This window comes from Ostrea edulis, chromosome 2, assembly GCF_947568905.1.
Source record: "Ostrea edulis chromosome 2, xbOstEdul1.1, whole genome shotgun sequence".
Classification (NCBI taxonomy): Eukaryota; Metazoa; Mollusca; class Bivalvia; order Ostreida; family Ostreidae; genus Ostrea; species Ostrea edulis.
Genome location: NC_079165.1, coordinates 15,518,479 through 15,540,935, shown reverse-complemented (window position 1 = coordinate 15,540,935; position 22,457 = coordinate 15,518,479). Strand labels below are relative to the sequence as shown.

General features: G+C 35.9%; 1 protein-coding gene across 6 annotated transcripts in view; it reads left to right on the top strand.

Moving 5' to 3' along the window:
• Nucleotides 1-22,179, top strand: part of LOC125679753 (hemicentin-2-like) — a 50,853-nt gene extending 28,674 nt beyond the window's left edge. The window contains exons 8-17 of one of the 6 annotated variants that reach the window (XM_056156195.1): nucleotides 1,985-2,266; nucleotides 2,637-2,888; nucleotides 8,309-8,569; nucleotides 13,795-14,079; nucleotides 14,332-14,625; nucleotides 14,710-15,649; nucleotides 16,988-17,054; nucleotides 17,230-17,349; nucleotides 18,165-20,027; nucleotides 21,645-22,179. In XM_056156195.1, coding sequence (XP_056012170.1) covers nucleotides 1,985-2,266; nucleotides 2,637-2,888; nucleotides 8,309-8,569; nucleotides 13,795-14,079; nucleotides 14,332-14,625; nucleotides 14,710-14,813 — 1,478 coding nt within the window. In that variant the 3' untranslated portion in view covers nucleotides 14,814-15,649; nucleotides 16,988-17,054; nucleotides 17,230-17,349; nucleotides 18,165-20,027; nucleotides 21,645-22,179. Of the gene's footprint in view, nucleotides 1-1,984; nucleotides 2,267-2,636; nucleotides 2,889-8,308; nucleotides 8,570-13,794; nucleotides 14,080-14,331; nucleotides 14,626-14,709; nucleotides 15,650-16,987; nucleotides 17,055-17,229; nucleotides 20,028-21,644 lie in introns of all 6 variants that reach the window. The other 5 variants (XM_056156197.1, XM_056156198.1, XM_056156194.1 and 2 more) reach the window with 5 other exon arrangements.
• The last annotated feature ends 278 nt before the right edge of the window (nucleotides 22,180-22,457 follow it).

The following is a 22,457-nucleotide window of genomic DNA, read 5'->3' as shown; positions in this document are numbered from 1 at the left end:
ATATTCAATAAAATCAATCACATAGGTGATAGTACATGTATATATGATTATTTTGATGCGTACAAAAATATATCATCCTTCTGTTATAACTTTAGAACACTAAAGGCAATAATAAATCGATAAACTCGATAAAACAACTGGGGGGAAATCATTTTGTTTACGGCAAAAACAATTTGACAGAATAAATTGTAGGCCTGACCAACCAAGTCAGAACAAAATTTCGGTTGGAGCCAAATTAGAGGCCAAAATTTGGGCGAAATTAACTTTTAGGCCAGGCCAGACCAATAGTGCCAGCTATGTTTTATAGCATTCCGTTACTTCTTTCCAGAACAACTTGGTCAATTTCAACTAGGATTGTCATAAACCATAAAGATTTATTGGATATTAAAATGAAGGTTCACACCTCTTTCAAATGGGGAGATACTTACGAAATAATGAAAATATGGTAGCACCTTTTTAAGTTCTTCTCAATAAACACTGGGGCAGAAAGGATAACACGTATGTGAAAGCGTCCTTAAAGAATGCAAATTCAGAGCTTCAGGGAAAAGGATGGGGCCACAAGAGGGTATCAAGATTTGAAATGTGATATATACATGTAGGTAAAAAAAAATTAAACTATTCTTCTCAAGGACAGTAGGACATTCACTAGTCATGTGTAGATACGCAAGCATACACAGGTAATACATATTCGCATCGTGGATTAAATGTTTACCGCGTTTCCGAGATGGGAAAAATCTAACAGGGTGTTTCACATGTATTTCAGATAAACTGCAGTCCCATTGAAAGAATCACATCAAAACTCTATAATTCACTTCATAAAGAAAATTAATGATTTTTTTTTTTAAATTTATCAAGGCAAGTACAGGTGGGTGTTGCTAAAACACGGAACGGAATGAAAAATATTACATGCAATACTATTGTGAGGAAGTCAGCATTTTGTAAAATCAAAAGGCTTATTATGAACAAGGGAATCAGAAATCACAGAGAACGGGAACTTATCCACAGAATCGATAATTCAATTAGTTGGCCGCCGTAAAATGGCTGAAATATTGCCAAAACGGCGTAAAATCTTAATCAATCAATCAATCATGCAATGCATTTGTGTTTTAAAACTATTATATTACCATGAACAATATTAAGGAAGCTCCTGTGGATATCATCTTTTTCCCGGCTTTGTCAACCCCCCACCACCACCATTGTGACAGTCTACTGTTTCACAAATAAAGAAAAAATGTGTAAGTCTAAACATACATTGTACCTAAAAGACATGAATTAAAAGTTAATGATAAGTTATTTCCATTCTCAACCCATAGGTGACGCTGCACGTTAACACATCTGTCAATGCCAGGATTTCAAAATTATCGTAAAACGTAAATTCTTATAACAGACGTATAACTTTGCTTAACTTATTTATAATATTGAAGCTAATACTGCTTGTTAAAAAACAGCAAAATTTTAATTTTAATCAAATGTAAGCACCCCCCCCCCCCTTAGTTTGGTTGGTGTTGGCTACATTATTCATTCTATTCTTAAATTCCATTCCGTTTTCCATTCCATGTTTACACTGGTGTTGAATTAGGCAGTGTTCACTGTATCACGAATGCTTAATATGTGCGATGTATTATCAAGTTTAAAATTTGAAACGCCCCAGTTTTACATCAATTTCTTGAACACTCATATGAGAAGAAATGAATGCTTGATTTTACATTAATTTTGCGGAATACATACAAATTTTTAACTTTCAAATAAACAAGTTTCATGTTGTGTCTGTAACTCTACAAGGAACTTAACATGTGTGGATTTTTCCATACTTAATTGATTATTCGAGTGAATAAATCACATTATTTTGTTAAGTCGCCGTGTGAAATATGGAACAATTAACATGTTGGAAGTGGAATGGTTTGTATATCCTTTATTCTGAACTTTACAAAATGTTACAGAATAATTACGAAATTAAATCAATGTATATACTATCACATTTTAGATTCGCCCACGACTGTGAAAGTAATACCAGACAGTAACGTTTATTATTCAAATCGAGGAGGAAGACCACTGGAGAATATTACATGTCAAGCGGATTGTCTGCCAAAGTGTACCTACACATGGAAGATGGAGAATCCGTACTGGCCGGACACAATCTTTAATACAGGCGACACATTATTTGCAAATATAAATTTTACATATAACGATAGTAGACGCTTTAAATGTGCAGCAACGAATGACGTCAGCGAAAGAGAAAGTAGATGGATAACAGTGGAAATGAAGAGTGAGTAGTATTTGATAGAAAATTACAGCATGTTAATTTTAAGAACCCTATACAAATTTGGAGGTTCAAGATACCCGTATATTATCAGAGCATTATTGATCATATTTGATTTTTCCAAGACGGTTGAAACTTGTGAGTTGTGATAATGCTCATGAATCCATCAATAATGTAACCTAAACACAATTTTTAATATGTTGTGTAATCATTCATGTAAAATTAAAAGTCAAACATATTCTGTGTAATATTCCGTTGGCTGTTCCTATATCAAAATCGAAAATCCACACCACAAAACTAATTTAAAGACGTATACATGTATATTTAAAACATGGTATTACTTACATGAGTTAGTACATTTCTTATCTCTGTTTAGAGGGACCGGACAGCGTAAGGATTACAACAAAACCTCCACGTGGAAGACAACACGAACCGTTTGAAATGGAGTGTTCGGCTACTTGCAATAACGGATGTCTATCCTACAGTTGGTTCCACGAGGGAAAGTTAATTCACAATGGGGAACGTCTTCACTTTAGCACCCTTTTAAGGACAGATAATGGAGTATACACCTGTACAGTCAGTGACTACTTTGGAACAACCTCTACATCCTATAATTTGAACGTACAGTGTAGGTATTTCCGGAGTAATACTCAACTGGTATCAGCTAAATGTGGGTCTTTCTCATCATGTATTGTCTACATTATGTATTTTTCTACTTCATATGGTCCAGTCAATGTGAGCATTCAGTACACAAGCGATGGAAATAATTTAATTGAGAAACAAGGATATGTAAAGCTAACTTGTCATGCAGACTGCAATCCATCATGTTCTTATATGTTTTACCACAACGATAGACGCAAACAAAACAGACTTTCTGGAGATATATATAAAACGAAAGAAAACTCAGGACGGTACAGTTGTTCAGCAAAGAATTATGTAGCAGACACGCCCACAAATTCCAGTAATTCTGTTGATATCTATATAAAGTGTAAGTACAGTGATCTGCAATATCGATTGGCGTCAAGATAAAATAACATGTGACTGATGAATTGATCACTTTTCCGTATAAGGGATTAGGGAGTGATCAATCTCATAGAACCGCAGAAAAATGCAACATTAAAAGTTGGACGCAACCAGAGGAGTAAGCATGCCCTGTTGATCAGTTACACGCGACATGAGCTCTATATCTTGATTGAGGTAAACGGAGTAATCCATAGTCAAAATCAGTGTGCAAAACATGAGTCCTCCGTTCACGTTTACAAAAGAAACGTTCTCTTCAACCCCGAATTAGCACTGATGAAATTGCGCATGAACAAAGAATAATGACCTCATTACATACCAAGAGATTCACAAACCATATACGTCACCTGAGTGTTAAGTAAAAGTTCACTAGGCTTAAAGGCAAGAAATCTACAATAATTTATCTAAGCTGAATTATAATATCCAGCAGCATTATAAACCAAAGTGCTTAAAGCTGACATGATTCAATAAATACGTACACATTTCTCATCTTATCCGCCATATTTCTCTCAGGTAGACTAATTTACTCTACCCGTATATACCCCCAGTGTGGTTGTCACACCTGAGTGGTTTTTCTAGGTGGACTAGACCAATGCACATCTCCGATAGTAATAGAAAGGGAATGAGAAATAAGTAAAATCACATTTTAAAACATTATGCTTTGCTCAAAAATTACAAATGATCTATTGTACACGAATGAAACATTTTGAAAGTTTAGATGATTTAGACAAAAATGCAACAACAACAACAACAACAACAACAACAAAAACAGGCTTTTCGTGCATACTTGCAAGTATTTGCAGTTTCTTATGAAATGCGGAGAAATCATTTTGCCAATTACATACTGATATAATTGAATAAGCAAAGAGCATAAAATATACTATTTATTGCAATTCTTGCAATATACAAATGCATGTCATATGCATGATATTTAATGCACATGGCTAACTCGCCAAAAACCACCCCGAATCAAATGCGAAAAAGCATTTCATTTCTTCTTGATGTCCTATAAATTAGAAACGAAGATGTACGTGTTACCTGTCGAAGCTACCCGTACAGGTAAATTGAAGACATTGATGTGAAGTGAAGTGTAGCAAAATTCGTCCCCTTATATACCATGCAAACCCTGATAATATAACAATAGAACATCCAACTAACATGGTGGATAAGCAGAGAAATATGACGGACACATAGAATTCTACTATATCATATACATTGTACCTAGTAATGTATTAGCCCTGATACACCTATCTTGACCCGAGTGAGACAGCTGCAAGGAGGTAGGACTGTCTAGCCCTAAGGGCCCAGATATCTCCGTCTCGGTCCGTTGTCAAGGGGCTGTTTCGCCCTCAAATTTCAAATGGCTATTTCTTCTTTAATCTCTTAAAATTTAACAAAACTATATGAAAAAATGATGTTGCACACAATTTATTTTCAAATATAATATTTTCTTCCATGACAAAATGTAATTTAAGCAGAAATATTAAATAAAAACGTTTTCAAACACAGCGCTAAATTGTAGCGAGTAGCTATGCAAAGGGGGGGGGGGGTAACCCAAGTAACAATTGTTTATTTGGAACAATAACATTTTAACTTCAAATTTTTAAAAAATAATCAACGTTCTTGGCGATAGAAAACAGTAGGAGAATTATGGAGGGTATACTGAAGCATTTTCAGAAATTCCCGGTGTTATAGCATAGACTTTCCCCCCGCATAGACCCCCTCCCCGGAAAAACGGGCCCGGGATAGATCTTGCCCCATAGGGGTAAAAAGCGCCCCAGCACATAATTTCCCCCTATGTACAAAGTCAGTATAGAGAGTATAGAGTATAGAATCCCCCGCCCCCTTCCTGTTTCCGGATTTCATCGACCGGGATCTTTTTCTTCTCATGTAGAAGCTTTTGAATAAATATAGAATGAAGGAATGCCAACAGTACTGGAAACATAACCATTAATGTTAATCCACTGAAGGAATGAAATATCGTTGCCATTTGTACAGTATACCATGTGTTCATGTTTGGGTCAAGTCAATACCCCCCTCCCCAATTAAAAAAAATGTTCTTTAAATTTCTATATATATTTATTAAATCATGTCAGCTTTAAACTACAAACGCCCCGAACGTGTCCATACTGATGAACGATATTACTTCATGTACGTTATATTTACACTAGATGACTATTTTAAACTCATCCTAGAGTCAAAACCCTCTGGTTAGGAAATTAACAACTTTGGCACATATATGTCTGCCTTTCCTAAATATACATTTAGTGTTCATAGAGTACTACCCAAATCAAATGAGTATTTCAAATGATGCAGCTTCGCCGTGGAACCAAAACTCCTACAGCTGTACCGGCTTGAATTAAATATCAATAGCATTGAAGAAGATGTTATTGATATGTGAAAGACAGATACTAAATGCCAAGTTTAGTCATGCCCTGCAGTCAGAACCTCTATCGCGGGGGTCATAAAAACATTTTTTTAGCACTCCAGCTCTATATAATATATGCATATATTCAATTTTTGATACAGATCTGTGGTTGTAGAGACGAATTGTGCGAAATGGTCAGGGTTTCGGGGGAAAGGGGGGGGGGTCTAGAATTTACTATTTACTTCTCCTTTGACCCAAAAAGATGCTTATACCAAATTTGAAAAGAATTCAACTGGCACATGTAGATATTAAGATAATGTTAAAATTGTTCTAAATGTAGACATTCAATCACTATGATCATTTTTGCCAAACCTTGATGCCTACTACCTTAGTCCTTGGATCATCAAATTCAAAATCTTGGTAAAAGGCTACGGGTTGTCTTTAAATATCTCGGTAGTTGCAATTTAATATCAATGACATTAAAGATGTTCTTTAATTTTTTTTACACACACATTACTTCTCAAGATTGGCCCCACCCCGGAGTCAGAATCTCTACCACGTGGATCATGAAATTTACAATTTTGGTAGACGCCTCCCTGTTCCACTTTCCCGTGGGAATCAAGGTTAGAATAAGTCTTCAATACCGTTGCTTGTCGTAAGAGACTGTCCTTCGGATGAGACCGCAAAAACCGAGGTCCAATACAACTGTAGGTGCGTCACGATTAAGATACCTCCCTGCTCAATGGCCGTAGGCGCGGAGTACAGGCCTAGATTTTGCAATTCTTCACCGGCAATGTTGACGTCTTCATATGAGTGAAATATTCTCGGGAGGAACGTGAAACAATATATATAGTTAATAAACTTCTGCTCTATACGGAAGTTTTATGCGTTTAGTTTTCAGTTGTAGACAAGTTTGTACCATGTCCCGGTGGTACCTGTGGGAGTATTGAATTTACACATTTTGCTCCCTTTGTCCAAAATATGATCCATATTAAATTTTATCAGAATTGAAATTATAGTTGTGAAGAAAAACTTACAAATGTTCAATTGTGAACGCACGGAGGGGACGACGGACGCACACCAATAGCAATAGTTGGCTTGGGTTACTCAGGTGGCCTAAAAAGGCTATAAAATAGTACATATTTTCAATCTATTTCAACGCATTTAATATACTTTAATGCAGTTTAAACATGTATCTAATTCTTAGAGCTGAAATATAGATTGATATTCACCCATTGCATGACTATTTACTATGTCCAATCAGGAGTTTTTCAATCGTTTTGAAACGTGACTGACTACCGTATGCGTGTCGCTTACTGTCGTAGTGGTGATATTTGGTTATCGTATCAATTTCTACCGTAACTCTGTTTTAAAGACTTGGCAAAGCAATTATCACTATCCATGGGAAATATATTTTGCTTAACGTGCCGCTGGCATTCAGATTCGAGTATTGAGCGTTTTAATTTTTTTTTATTTTCCTCATGCGGAGAACGTACATGTATTATGCTGATTTATCTCTTCTTCCGCCCGTCACATTTTTGTTCTATAATCGTCGTAAGTACTACTTAAGTATTTCCAGTGCTTCTTTCTCTGTGTTCTTTTTACTAATTTTGTACCCTGTTTCATTTTTTAAAATGATAAAATGGTGGATTATTTAATTTTGATATAAATACAGCTGTACTTTCAATTACCTAAATATTGTTTTACCCGCAAATTGTATGTATCTAAATGCAACAGCTGAAAATCATCTGACCGTGACTTGTCTCCATATTTAGTAATGATTTCAGTAATCTCCATATTTAGTAATGATTTCAGTAATCTCCATATTTTGTAATGATTTCCATATTTGAACAAAGGTAATCGTTCAAGGAAGATAAACTTTAAACCCATATGATAAACCATCTTGTAACAGAGATAAACGTTATTTATTACACAAGATTAAAATAAACACAGAAACATATTTTCTAACAATCTCAACAATGCCAGTTCATAGAACGTGAACCAGAAATAAAATCGTGTCTACATGTAACTAAATTGAAACAAATAATGTCTTCAAAATGTCAAATAAAAATTTATGGATTTCAATAGAAATTAAGCAGGATGCTCACAATGAAAGAGTGGTTATTTGTTTTGATTCACATTGAGATGTCATCAGCTATAGGTGAATTAACACAAATTTAGACCTATATGCTTTGCATCCAGAGCCGTTACGTAGCACTAAGAGTTGTTTAACTTGCTAACACTTTTCGCGACACAGGACCGCGTTTATAAGATCATATTTTAAAGACCTGTGATTCTCACTTCTAAATACCGAACGCTTAGCGAAGGAGCAATCACTACCTATATTTACAACTTATGTTTGACTCAGCCCTTGTACAAACGCGGCTCGAACTCACAATCTCCTGTTTACGAAAGAAACGCTGTAACTACCGCAGTTGGTCCGCAGTGAATGTAAATGTGTAAACACTTTGATGTATTTTCCTCATCGGTTACGATATGTATATCAATTAACGTTGTCGTACTTTTTGTTTGGCGGGACACATTTTGCATCTGTTTCTACGCACGCCGAATCGTTTTCATAATTGTCCTTAGGTTTCCTCTCCGTACGTCATCTTATTTAAAAACTTTAATAATGATTTTACACTACTTCTCTCTTACAGATAAACCGAGATTAACAGTTTCGAATTTTCCACGGATCGCTGCCCCTGGCTCGCTGAAGCTTAACTTTAGTGTTGACAGTTTTCCTGCATCAAATGTGACAATATTCCACAAGGAGGAGAAGTTGGAATTCTTTTCCAATTTCACAGGAGACAAAACGTATAAAATAAACATTAGTTCTTGTCTAGATGAAGGGAAATACAGAATTGTTGCTGAGAATATTGTTGGAAAGCAGTCCACCTCTAAAACACTTACTGTTCAGTGTAAGTAACTACAGAATTGTTCCAACCTGAAGAAAATATCCCTAGCATGCCTATTATCCTAAGTAACAAAACTTCACTTACTAAATGCAATAACGCATCAGATCATTGATAGCTGCAAGAGTTATGATATCATGGTTGTGTGTATGTCAATCAGAATTGGGGTCACTGGTGCATACCCTGTTACCAAGTACAAACAATTTGTTGGAGCTATTTTTGGGAGTCTTAATGCTGTTGATTAAACCTGCTCAGTCTCCCCATCACATTCCAAGGTACAATCAGATCAGACTTGAACTGCATATTCTAGTAATAGTCTTATAAAATCTATACATAATTTCGACAATGTTTTTTGTGAGACAGAAAACGTCAGCTTTTTTTAAATTCCAATATTCTCAGAACCTTTGTTCACAAATTCAGCCATATAATTTGACCTCCATAGATTCAAGGAAAGTTATGATTCTGAGCTTTTGTGGTCATGACCAACTTCTAGCTGAATCTATTTTTAAAAAGTTGGTTATCATTTCTAAACTAAACAATACAATTTTGAACTGACTACTTGAAAGGTAACCATCATTCAAAATATTTGGGTCATGATTTAAAGTTACCTCTCGTGTGAACTTCATTGTCTGAATATGATATACATAACATGTTTTCAGAAATGTCGACGTTAAATAGAAAATAATAGTAGGCCAAGTACAGAGCCCGGGGGTACACTTGTTAAGTAACATTGGATAAGTTTCTATACCTTACTTTTTCTGATCTTTTGATTTGAACGTAGTTCATTGCCATTTATACAAAACGTTGGTTGGTTGGATGAAAGGTGAAAATAACGAACAGCGACCAATCTCATTACTCCTATAAGCAATACAACATAGCTAGTTGGGCAAACACGGACCCCTGGATATACCAGAGGTTGGACCAGGTTCCTAGGAGGAGTAAACATCCCCTGTCGACCGGTCACAACCGCCGTGAGCCTTATATCTTGATCAGGTAAACGGATTTATCCGTAGTCAAAATCAGGGTACCAAGAACATCCTAACAATTGGTATGAAACACGTCAGACATGCTGCATTTGACCCAATGCTAGGTTATATTAGCGAACTGTAACGACCATAGAATATACTGTTTAACGTCCATTTTGAGAATTTTCAGTCATATGGATAATGCCTATCGCTTAAAATATTACACGTTAATGCAGAAAATTTTCCACCATTGTTCGATTTTTAACTTGATATCAAATAAACCTTTTCAATGCCGACAAAATTGCTTCCTCCTCTGCACTCGCCCATTGATGTAAATATTACAGTGCCTTATATGGACATATACTTATATTTATATTACAAATTGTATTTCCCTCTATGAACCAACCAATTTCAGCGTGCGGCACAATCCGTTCACATTGATATGAACGGATTATGAACTAGCTTAAAGCACGCGCCTGAGAGAGCGCAATGATTTGAAAAAAATAGAACATCTGTTACAAAGATCTCACAAGTCACACCTTTGGATTAAGATTGTAAACTTACGTTGATTATCATCCCAATCTTGCGGTCTCCTGCCTCCAAAAAAGGCAGGGAGAGACGAAATGTGACATCATGTCTATGTGTTGACGTACATGTACGTCACAATAACTACTGTGAGAGAGGCTAGGAGTTCGTTTTATGCAACAAAATAGAATCAATGTAAACAAACGATGTTTTAGTAAATGAATATAAATATAAGAAATGAACATCACTTTTGAGCTGTTCATGGTCAATATGAACAGATTTGGATTCGAGGCAAATTTTCTGTGAATCGCGCTAGCGAGTCAAAGAATATGCCTCAAATCCAAATCCGTTCATACTGACCATGAACAGCTCAAAGGTGATGTTCATTTCTTAAATAACTTGACAACCGGACGTTCCATCAAACATGGTGCATAATATGAATCAAGATATTGGAATACATCGAAATGGTTAAAAACAGTAAAGTCTCACAAATCGTAAGTTGCAGGTTATAAGTTCATCTATTGACTAAGAAACATATCATTTTTACTTACGTACAGAAAGCCAGCAAATGTTTAGAATGATCGAAAATTTCCACATCTGCACCACTACGGAGATCCCAAGGAGTTGTAGTCCTCTCCCAGAAACGTGTTTAAACATAATTCTTTCAAATATTTTACTATTGCTATTCAAAGTGTGACATTGGTCTACAATATGAAATAACTAAAGGTGTATCTCCCTTAGAGAAAAGAGGTATATGAAAAGATGAAGATGACGAACATTGATCAATCTCATAACTCATATAGCAGTACAAAAATAAGAGAGTTTGGGCAAACATGGAACCCTCTATCTCCTAAAGAAAACAAGTATATGAAAAGGTGAAGATTACGAACAATGATCAATCTCATAACTTCTATAAGAAATACAAATTAAGAGCTGGGCAAATTTGGATAGACTTTTAAACGTAAATACAACATATACTAGGGGAAAAAGAAAATGTGCATTTTAAAATTCAGTATAATTTTTCTATATTTATTGTTTATATTTATAAAATCTAAACAATCGATAAAGGTGATGTTTTTGAACAATATCGTTAGTACCCGACTCAGATGCACGGACTTTTTCATGGTTAGTGAAAGCATGTTGCTTATTGAAGTTTTCGTACGCATGAGTTTCACTGGCCAATACTGCTTGTAGTAAGAAGTGTAAACGGTTTGTTTGCAAACTATTCCTTAATAAAAGCACCTTTAGTTTTGGCAAAATGTACCCCTCTGTCATGCCAAAACTCAGCGAAAACCAACGTAATCGTGCTCTTGGAATGACACAAAATATCGTAAGAAGACACTTTGGAGTTCATTGGAACACCATCCAGTCATTATGGAGACGTTTCCAACAATCTGGTAACACTCGGGATCGACCACGTTCTGGGCGTCCTCGTGTAACATCGCGTCGACAGGACAACCATATTACACTTGTGCACTTGAGAAATCGTTTCCAGACAGCAAGTTTGACTGCTCGTAGCATTCCTGGACTTCGACCAATCAGTCCAGGAATTGTGCGTAATAGTCTGCGCGAGCACAACATCAGACCAAGACGTCTAGCGGTGCGCCCAATACTGTTTCAACGTCATCGTATCGCTAGACTAGCGTGGTGCAGACGACATCTGCAATTTAGAATACAGGACTGGGCTAATATTTTGTTCACTGATGAATCCAGATTTCATTTGGATATCAGTGACGGTCTTTGTAGAGTGTATCGTCGCGTTGGGGAGCGGTCCCAGGACGCTTGTGTTGTCCAACGTCGACAATTCGTTGGAGGTAGCGTTATGGTTTGTGGCGGAATAACAGTACATGGAAGGACCCCTTTACAAACTGACAATGGAAATCTCACCGGCGTACGCTATCAAGACGAAATGATTCAGCGCCATGTGATACCCTTCATATAGGGACAACAAAATCACATCACTCTGCAGCAAGACAACACAAGGCCACATGTTGTACGTGTAGTCAGGGACTGTTTTGTTCAACAGAATGTCGATGTTTTGCCTTGGCCAGCTGTTTCCCCCGATTTATTGCCGATCGAGCACGTCTAGGATGAAATGCAACGATGTCTACGCCGTTTACCAAATCAGCCAGTACCATTGACTGATTTAGGCCAGGCTTTAACCAACATCTGGAACAACATCCCTCAAGCATTTCTGTACACTTTAGTGGCTTCAATGAGGCGCCGTTGTCAACCATGCGTGAATGCAAATGGTGGTCACACGCGTTATCAACTTTGTTAATTCAAGTTCGAATACCAGTTTCTTTCGCATGTGCTGAAATTGACGTTATTCAACGTTAACATTAATGGATTATGAAATGTTGTAACGAATACATTTGTTAACAGTATTAGAAAAAATAAAATTTGTTCATTGTTATTTTTTATAATTTGTTCATATATTAAATAATGCACAGTTTCTTCTTTCCGCTAGTATAGATAGAGGTTTAGAAATAATTTCTTTGCATGCCTTTAGAATTTTCCGACTGATACATTCCTGTTGTATTGCTTTATCAGCTGGGAATGCTAACACGATACCATTTATTTTCCTGACTAGTTACACTAGTAAGATTTCCGTCACCTTTAGAATCTGCATAAGGTATGTCAGGTTGATGAGTTACGTCATTAATATTTGAAACGGAAGCAAAGCGTTATTAAGTAACATTACCATTATCATCCGTGTATTGATTGGGGGGGGGGGGGGGGGGACTCACTCTTAGGTTTGGGGTTTGGCATAGAAATGTTATATATCCTAAAGTCATCTTCAGGGGCCTCCGTGGCCGAGTGGTTGGAGCATTGCGCTCAAATCACACGGCCTCTCACCTCTGTCGGCGCGAGTTCGAATCCTGCTCGCGCCAGTAAGTGAGAAAGTCTCCCAGTTTACTTTCAGAAGGTCGGTGGTCTCTTCCTAGGTACATTGTATCTAGGTTCCCTCTTCCACCAATAAAATTGGGCGCCACCATATAACTGAAAAATTGTTGGGTGTGCCGGAAAACATCAATCAATCAAGCCATTTCCAACTCAGATTATCATTATTCAAACCAGCATCATTCAAATCTGACGATCTAGTTCGTCAATACAACCTCGCATTGGGTCAAATGCTGTCTGACGTGTTTCATACTGATTGTTAAGCCGTTCTTAGCACACTGATTTTGACTGCGGATAACTCTGTTTACCTGATCAGGATATAGGGCTCACGGCGGGTGTGACCAGTCAACAGGGGATGCTTACTCCTCCTAGGCACCTGATCGTACCTCTGGTGTGTCCAGGGGTCCGTGTTTGCCCAACTAACTATTTTGTATTGCTTATAGGAGTTATGAGATTGATCACTGTTCGTTATCTTCACCTTGCATATGTTTCTATGTTTTCATAATACTTTGAAATAGCATAGACAATGTATCTGGTGTGTCCAGGGAACCGTGTTTGCCCACCTCTCTGTTCTGTGTTGCTTGTGGGAGTTATGAGATTGATCACTGTTTTATATACTGATATATAGAAAAAAAATCTTTAAAAATCTTCTCAAGAAGTTTACAATCACCTGAAAGCTTCCTGACATAGTTCAGATTCAAGTTTGTAAAATCATGGTTCCCGTGGGTAGGTCGTGGCCACAATAGGCATCAAAGTTTTACATGTGAATATATATGGAAAATCTGTAGATATGGTCCAAGGTGACTCAGATGACCCATGGATCTCTTGGTTTTTCAGGTGCTCCTATTATTATCACGTCTTCAAATACCACAAACAAAGGTTTTGGAATTGGAGATGTATTGAATCTGACAGTGAAGTTTATGGCAAAGCCAAGCCCAAATGCATCATGGACATTTTTCTCAAAGGAAGATGTGAGGAAAGGTGTTCCGAAAATTCCTACAGCGACCGGAAAGGGCTTTACAAGTATCATTGTTAGTCATATGAGCGTACATGATTTCGGAACCTATCAACTTACATTGAATAATAAATTTGGACGAAATGAAACAGAATTCAACATTCAAGGTATGGGTAAATGTTGATATATGGTTGATGTATGTATATTCTTTAAAGGTGTTTTCGATAATTTTTTATTTTCATAAATGATTTGATTTGCACTAAATTGTGGATTGCACATATCTAAACTTAGACCATTCTTGTAACAATCAAATCATATCTGATATCAGTTTAACGTTTTTCTTGCATACATTCAGTATCAGAAATTAAAATGATTATGTTAATATGTTTCGTGTCTTTAAAACATTAACAATTGTAAAGGTCCCCCTCATCCACCCACTGAACTGACTGTGAACTGTTCAAACACTGCACTAATCCAATGGAAGCCTGAATTTGACGGAGGAAGCGATCAGAGATTTGTTATTGAATACACAACCAATGTAGCGTCATCATGGCTCTCCCACAATCCACATCCGGTGACATCAGACAATGTCGGCCATTTATCTGCATATATCAATTTTCTTCAACCCTATGTTCCTTATTTTTTCCGAATCGTTGCGGAAAACCGTTTTGGAAGTAGGAGGTCGGGATCAACTGTAAAGTGCACAATACAAGGTATGTCAAAATTACCAAGTTGAAAATTTTGAAATAACTTCATTTTCTTCGAATGAAATTTTGATCCATTTTTTTTTCTTTCAGGTATAGTTTTCAATTTAACAACACATTTCTTCTCCAAAAACTTTAGTGTTGAGGGTAAGTATGCAAAGAAATATTCTAAACTAAGCAAGGTTAATTCTGGTTGACATATAAACTCATGGTTCCATACAGATACATTTAGCCAAACACATGTTATTGATATCACATATAATGAACAATATGTAGTACACACTAGAGTGTATACTTTATGGGGATCTTGATATATTTCACAAAACAATTCCTTAAAGTAGAAGACTGTGTTTTTGTTAAACCGAAAATGAATCTCGGTCCGATTTCGGTTAGTGCATCGAGTACCAAACAACCTACAAATAGAACAATGCAAAGACAAAATTCAAGGAGCAATTAAAAAGACAAATTAAAATAGAACGCAAAAAGCCCTTACAGAAAATGGGCGGGACCACTGGAGGTATAAAGAAGAAGAAATTGAGTCATCGGTTGTTTTTCAAGAGATGGATTTGGAGCAGAGATTACCCTTACGGCGTAAGTAATGCGGCAAACGATAAATACAAAATAATGACACAATGGAAATGAACAATATCCCTATTTTTGTACATCTCCCTCTATCTTAGGTGAAGTTCATGTATCAATATTAGATTCAATATTGAATAGATAACCCCAGTGGTACCTGACTATGAAGTAAGTATGAAGACGTGGCGAACGAGATAGAGGTATGGAATGTGAATTTGTAGGGAGTGTTGGGAGATGTCGAAGGATTGCAGATTTTGGCATTCTGGCAGACAACCCTCAAATACTGTCAGATTTTACGAGACTTTGAATCTGACAAGTTTGGTATCTCGTATGTATGGGAAGAAAGATGTAGAAACACCTTATACAATCAAGCCCATGATATGACGACTGACTCAAAGCACACAACGGAGATAAGAGGAAAAAGCTTGGACTACCAACAATAAACTGGCAGCAGGTAATGAAAACCAATTATTTCTGTTTTAATATCAATTTTACGATCTTGTCAAGAATATCATCTCGAAGGGCAACTTTTTCTACAGCCAAGTAGTCCCTAACAATATGCCCTTGCATTTCTTGTCTTGTATTTAAAACTGTAGGAATGATGATACAAGATTTGGTGAATCTAGACACAATATGAACTACCTGGTTTTGCTAAACTGAAATTGAATTCCTTTCAACTTTCGGTTCATCTTTTAGTCAATAATAGCATGGTTTTGTTGATTTTTATTTTACGTCCCGTCGATAATTATTCACTCATATTGAGATGTCACCAGCTGTAGGTGAGGTACCAGATATTTAGACCTAAACTTAGCACTCGGGACCGTAGCAGTGAGGGTTCTTTATCATGTCGACGCCTGCTACGACACAGGACCTCCGTTTTAAATCATGTCAGAAAGACCTGTGATTCTCAGTTTTAAATTTCCAGCGTTTTGCGAGGGAATAATCATTACATATTTTAACGTTTTATGTTTGACGCGGCCACGGTACGAGCGGGAATCGAACTCACGACCCCCAGATTAGGACACGAACCCTCTTCTTCTGAATTACTGCATGAAGCCCACGACGGGTGTAACCGGTCGACAGGGGATGCTTACTCCTCCTAGGCAAATGAACATACCTATGCTGTGTCCGGGGGTCCTTGTTTTTTCTACTCTTAATTTTGTATTCCTTACAGGAGTTATGATAATGTCCACTATCTTGTTAGTATAAGTCTTTCATTTTGTTTTCGGCCTTACTTGCAAACTTGAAGAGTAATGCTGTATTTAATGATTAACATAACGAGACTGTATCTAGTTATATCTTTAATAATGTTTTTCAATATTAGGTGTATTCTAACTTGATCAATTTAGAATATATTCAGAGATGATATAGGCACAATTGTTGATCATTAGGGTTATGGCAACATATACATGTATGTCGGTATGTGGAGCTTACAGCGGGTGTTTCATACCGATTCTTGGCAGACGGATTTAGACTACGGATAACTCTGTTTACCTTATCAAGATATAGGGCTCACGACGGGCGTAACAGGTTGACATGGGATGCTTACTCATCCTAGGCACCTCTGGTGTGTCCAGGGGTCCGTGTTTGTCCAACTATCTATTTTGTATTGCTTATGGGATTTATGAGATTGATCACGGTTCGTTATCTTCACCTTTCATATGTCATAATTTCATCATTAACCTTAATTACCATTTACTGAGATTGGAGAGAAGACCAGGAAATGTGTGATTATGCAATGAAAAGCAAGAAAATACACTGTTTAACAACATGCTGTTCATTAAATTGGCAGGACTCTGTAAAGGCTGGGAGGCCTGTCATAGCAAGGCATATTCTACAAGATATCAGTGATGAAGGGGGTAATTTTACGAATCTTTTTGGTCATGATTTACTTTGAAATGTTTTAGATTAGATGTATCATAAATAATAAAAACATGATGATAATCTCACGGTAATGATTCTATACTATGCCCTTAAACTAAGTAAATTACATTGTAAGTTTGAAATGTACAACAATTCTCTGAATTCCATCAGGTGAAAACTATGGTCATGGACAATGAGTCTACTATTATTGGTGGAGTGAAGGCAACAATGAATCCTGGCTAAGCAAAAGGCTGACAGCAGCCATACCGAAACGGATTCAAAGGTGCATAGGTACATACGAGTAGTACTTAAGTACGTAATTTAGATACCATATTGAGAAATGTTTCCTTTATTGTAGGAGACACTTTGATGTTGACCAGTTCTTACTTGTCTTGATATGTAACAAAAAAAAAAAAATTGTTGGGGGTTGAATGGAAATCGAACTTAAGACCTCTACATTACTAGTCCTTTGCTTTAACCACCGCGCTATATATGTTGATATGTACTGTTAATGGTGAAGATAACGAACAGTGATCAATCTCATGACTCCTATAAGCAATACAAAACAGATAGTTGGGCAAACACGGACAATTTGATATATTAGAGGTGGGATCAGGTGCCTAGGGGGATTAAGCACCCCCTGTCGACCAGTCACAGCCGCCGTGAGCCTAAAACCCAAAACTTCAACACATACAGAAATTGTTCTTTCAATACTTTATGCATATGATGATGGAGTATAGCTGCATAGATATGACAAGTTGACAGTGGGGAAGCTGAGGTAATCCCGTTTGTCATGATGTTGCTAGTTTGCCGTTAACATTTATATTCATCATAAAAATCTAACAACGAAGCCCATATGGGATCTGGAAGGCATTGATGTCTTTTATTTCGAGTTCACTGTATCTGTATATGCCAAATTCTTAATATTTTCGTTGCAAGGAATTGTACTACATTACAGTTCAAATGAAAATGTGATGGAGTTAATAAGAGAATTATTATTTTGATTTGATGAATGGTGTTTTGGTTTGCAGTGAAGATGGTCGCAATTTCATCTAATTCAGGATACGTTTATAGTGTCTGTTTATTCATACATGTCTTTTAAATAGCAGGTGAACATGAGTCATGTGGATTGTGACGTAAGCATGGACGAAAGGCTGTAGATAAAAATGGATTCTGCATTGGGAACCCCAGTCTGATCTGACGTAAAAGTCACATCAAAGATAATGGCATAAGTATATATGTTGCAAAAGCTGGTAAGGTTACAAAAATGGGATCAATACCAACCAACTAGAATTAAAATTTCAACAATGTGGTTTCTAAGAAGTCACCCAAACTTTTGTAAGTATCATAATTTGTATGCTGAAAGATATACCATTATGTTTAGGAAATTGAAGTTACCCATGCATATTGAAATTGTCATCAGTCATGACATTTTGATATTCCTTTAGTTTTACAGAGACTAGATTCTCTGTAACAATTTGTCTAGAAGCGAGGGTAATAAGTATAAATCCAAGGTAAAAGAAAACGTGTTATATAACTCCAAGGTAAAAGAAAACGTGTTATATAATGTAAAACTTATACGGTACCAATTTTGATGCACCAGATGCGCATTTCGACAAATAATGTCTCTTCAGTGATGCTCAACCGAAATGTTTGAAATCCGAAATAACAATGAAGTTTTAGAGCTAAATATAGCCAAAAACAGCGTGCCAAAAAAGTGGAGTCAAATTCGTCTAAGGATAAGAGCTATATGTAACTCTCATGTCAGTTTCTTCCTATGTGTTTAAATTTGAAATTTACAAGTAAACAATTTTTTGGAATTGTTTTTTTAGTTTTAGAATTCGATGTTGAAAGCGAACAGTGATCTATCTCATCACTATTATGAAGAATACAAATTACGAGTAGGTCAACCACGAACCTTTGAAAATACTAGATGTGGGCGATGTGCCTAGGAGTAAATATATCCCTGTTAACCAGTCACACCCGTCATGAGCCTTATGTTACATGCAATTCGTGAAATTATCCCCCTACTAAATCAGAAATTTAATTAGTAACATTAAAGTTTACATAATTTAGAGAGTTAAGGAATTTTTAAAACAAGAATGTTTAAATAACTTGTGTTATTAGAATATAAGTGTGGTAGTTAATTCGCAATATTATCAATGTATGTACATGAAGAAAACTAAATACCATGTTCTCTTTGAATTCATCCAAGATTCTTTTTCACGTGCAAAGTTGAAATGCAAAGTTTAATATAATTTTGTTGATTTGATTAATATGTGAATTTCATTTGTATAGCTAGTCATGTCATCAGGAGAATTCGCTATTAAACGCACCGGCATACTAGAAAACAAGTTGAATAATCACCCTGAGCAAGTGCAAAGGAGCACAGAGCGCAAACGTCATCAGCTGAAATTTCAAAGATCGGCAAATAATAGCATAGGCTCTAATTGCATGGGTACACATATTTAACTTTTTCTATTCCAGTTAAAATGGTTGCATGGATGAAGTTCATTGCAATTTACAGGCATGTTTTTTTTTTACAGTTTCCATTACGCTCCATTGCAAAGGGTTTGCTATTTCCAGGAAACTTATATAAACTTTATATTGTTGTATTTTATATTTGAGATGATTAGATGATGGTTGTCTTTGAGCCACTAACTGTTTACCTTGTTAAAGATCATTTGTCATAATGAGAGATACATTTTATTGCAGGTGAAATCCCTAATTATTAGTTCAGTTTTATACATATATCATACATATGAAATGGTAAAGAGGGTACATTTAAAACAAGTGTAGCTTAAATATCTTTCCAAATGTGTTTCAGCTGACGACTACAATGGTAATGGGATTTTTTACACAGAGAGAGAGAACGACATAGGAAATGTAACGCTGTAGAGGGACTTTTTAGTGCCAACAGGCCAATTTCGTATGATCTTCAACCAAGAGACCAACGGCTTGATAATTAAGTAAGTAGTCGTTCGTGAAGAAAAATGTTTTGAAATTCTCAATTGTTAAATTATTGGTATTCAAATTTCCATTTTATGCAGCAGGTTTGATGGTTAACACATAGCGCTCTAGTTTCAGACACAAAATAAGCTTGAATAGACAGAAGTGAGAAATGTGTAGTTTACAAGGATCTTACTAAATTGATTATTCATTTCACTTAAGGAAACTTAACCCGTTTATTATGTACAAATGACTTGCAAGTGTCACTGAATCCCCTATAAATTTCAAAGTGAATTTTAAAATTTTCGGGACAATCTGTCCCTTCCTCAGAACGGTATAATATTTACATAGATATAAATACAATGTGTAAATGTTATATTGTCCAGCAAATTTATCAATTCACTTTTGCCCACTTTTGCTCGTATCGTTGGTCATTTTAGAGCTTTTATATCCTTTTTTATTCGACCTCGTATCCACTATTAAATCTGACACTTTGGATGTTGTGGGTTTAAAGTGATATATATATATATATATATATATATATATATATATATATATATATATCCAATATTAAAGTCGAGTAATAATTCACTGTTACCGTTTTCGGCTTGTGCCATTGATCGATGAACTTTTGGCAAAATCCGAAAGCGCTAATAGTGAAAAATTATTCCAGGTTTGTGTTTCTTGATATTCATTATTGGATATATTTACTATATCAAATATTATATTCTTTTCACAAACTATATATAGATATAGATATATATAGATACACACACACACACACACATATATATATATATATATATTTATATTACAAATCGCATTTTCCTCTATGAACCAACCAATTTCAGCGCGCGACACAATCCGTTCATATTGACTATGAACGGATTATGAACTAGCTTAAAGCACGCGACTGAGAGAGGGTAATGATTTGAAAAAAATAGAACATCTGTTACAAAGATCTCGCAGGTCACACCCTTGGATTAAGATTGTAAACTTACGTGGATTATCATCCCAATCTTGCTGTCTCCTACCTCCAAAATACAGTGCACCTTGCAATGTTGATAAAAGGCAGGACGAGACGAAATGTGACGTCATGTCTATGTGTTGACGTACGTCACAATAACTACTGCGACAGAGGCTAGGAGTTCGTTTTATGCAACAAAATAGAAGCAATGTAAACAAACGGTGTTTTAGTACATAAATATAAATGTAAGAAATGAACATCACTTTTGAGCTGTTCATGGTCAATATGAACGGATTTGGATTTGAGGCAAATTTTCTGTGAATCGCTAACGCGATTCACAGAATTTGCCTGAAATCCAAATCCGTTCATACTGACCATGAACAGCTCAAAAGTGATGTTCATTTCTTATATATATATATATATATATATATATATATATATATATATATATATATATATATATATATGTGAAATGTGAAGATAACTAATGGTTATCAATCTCATAAGTCCTATAAGCAATACAAAATAGAGAGTTGGGCTTACACAGACCCTTGGATATACCAGAGGTAAGTGCCTAGGAGGAGCATCTATGCTTAGATAATCTTACAAAATATCTCTACACGTGTACAGATATTTACTTTGATATTGACAGGGACATTTTCCTTTCCAGCTAGAACGTCAGAAATAATCCAGATGTCTGCGGTTTGTGGGGTGAAGGAACCCAGACATCGTCCCAGAAGTCTAAAGGCATTAGCTGTGAAAATGATGGACATTTGTAGGAAGAATGATGAAACACAATGGCGTGGTTGATGATACGTCTAATGGAGCTGGAAGACTGTCTTCCTTTATACAGTTCATAAATTCATTTGACATTAAATCATTACTTTTTTGTCACAATGTTTTAACATTTGACATCCTTGTTCTTATGTATAAACTTTTTATTTCAAAATATCAAGAATTGTATAAAGTTTCATAAATACTCTTAAAGTTGTCACACATATCTACAGCAAAAATGATGTTTCAGGCTTGAAGCAACATACTCTAAATTTACTTGTCAAAGATTACGAAGCTCACAATGCATTAGCTGATGATGCTAAAACTTGAAGAGTAAATTAAGTTAAATTAAGCCTTTGTTTTCATGTGTAAGGGGTGATGTCTTCACTTTAAGCTATCATATTGTAAAGTTATCCTTCAAGTTCCTTGCACAAAGAAAGTTATTTCTATTAATTGCACTTCCAAGACAATTGTATTACATTCAATAAGTTTATCAAAACTGATGACAATTCACTATAGGGATCAACTTAATGGGTTTAGACATGTATTTATTGAACACATTTCATACTCGGTATATTCCATGCCAAGAATTTCCAAGCATAAAATATTATTAACAAATTTGTTGGTTGGTTTTTTAATAAACGGGCGTACATACATGTAGTAACCAAGATGAAAACCCTGTCTCATATGAAAACCGAGGAATTATAAA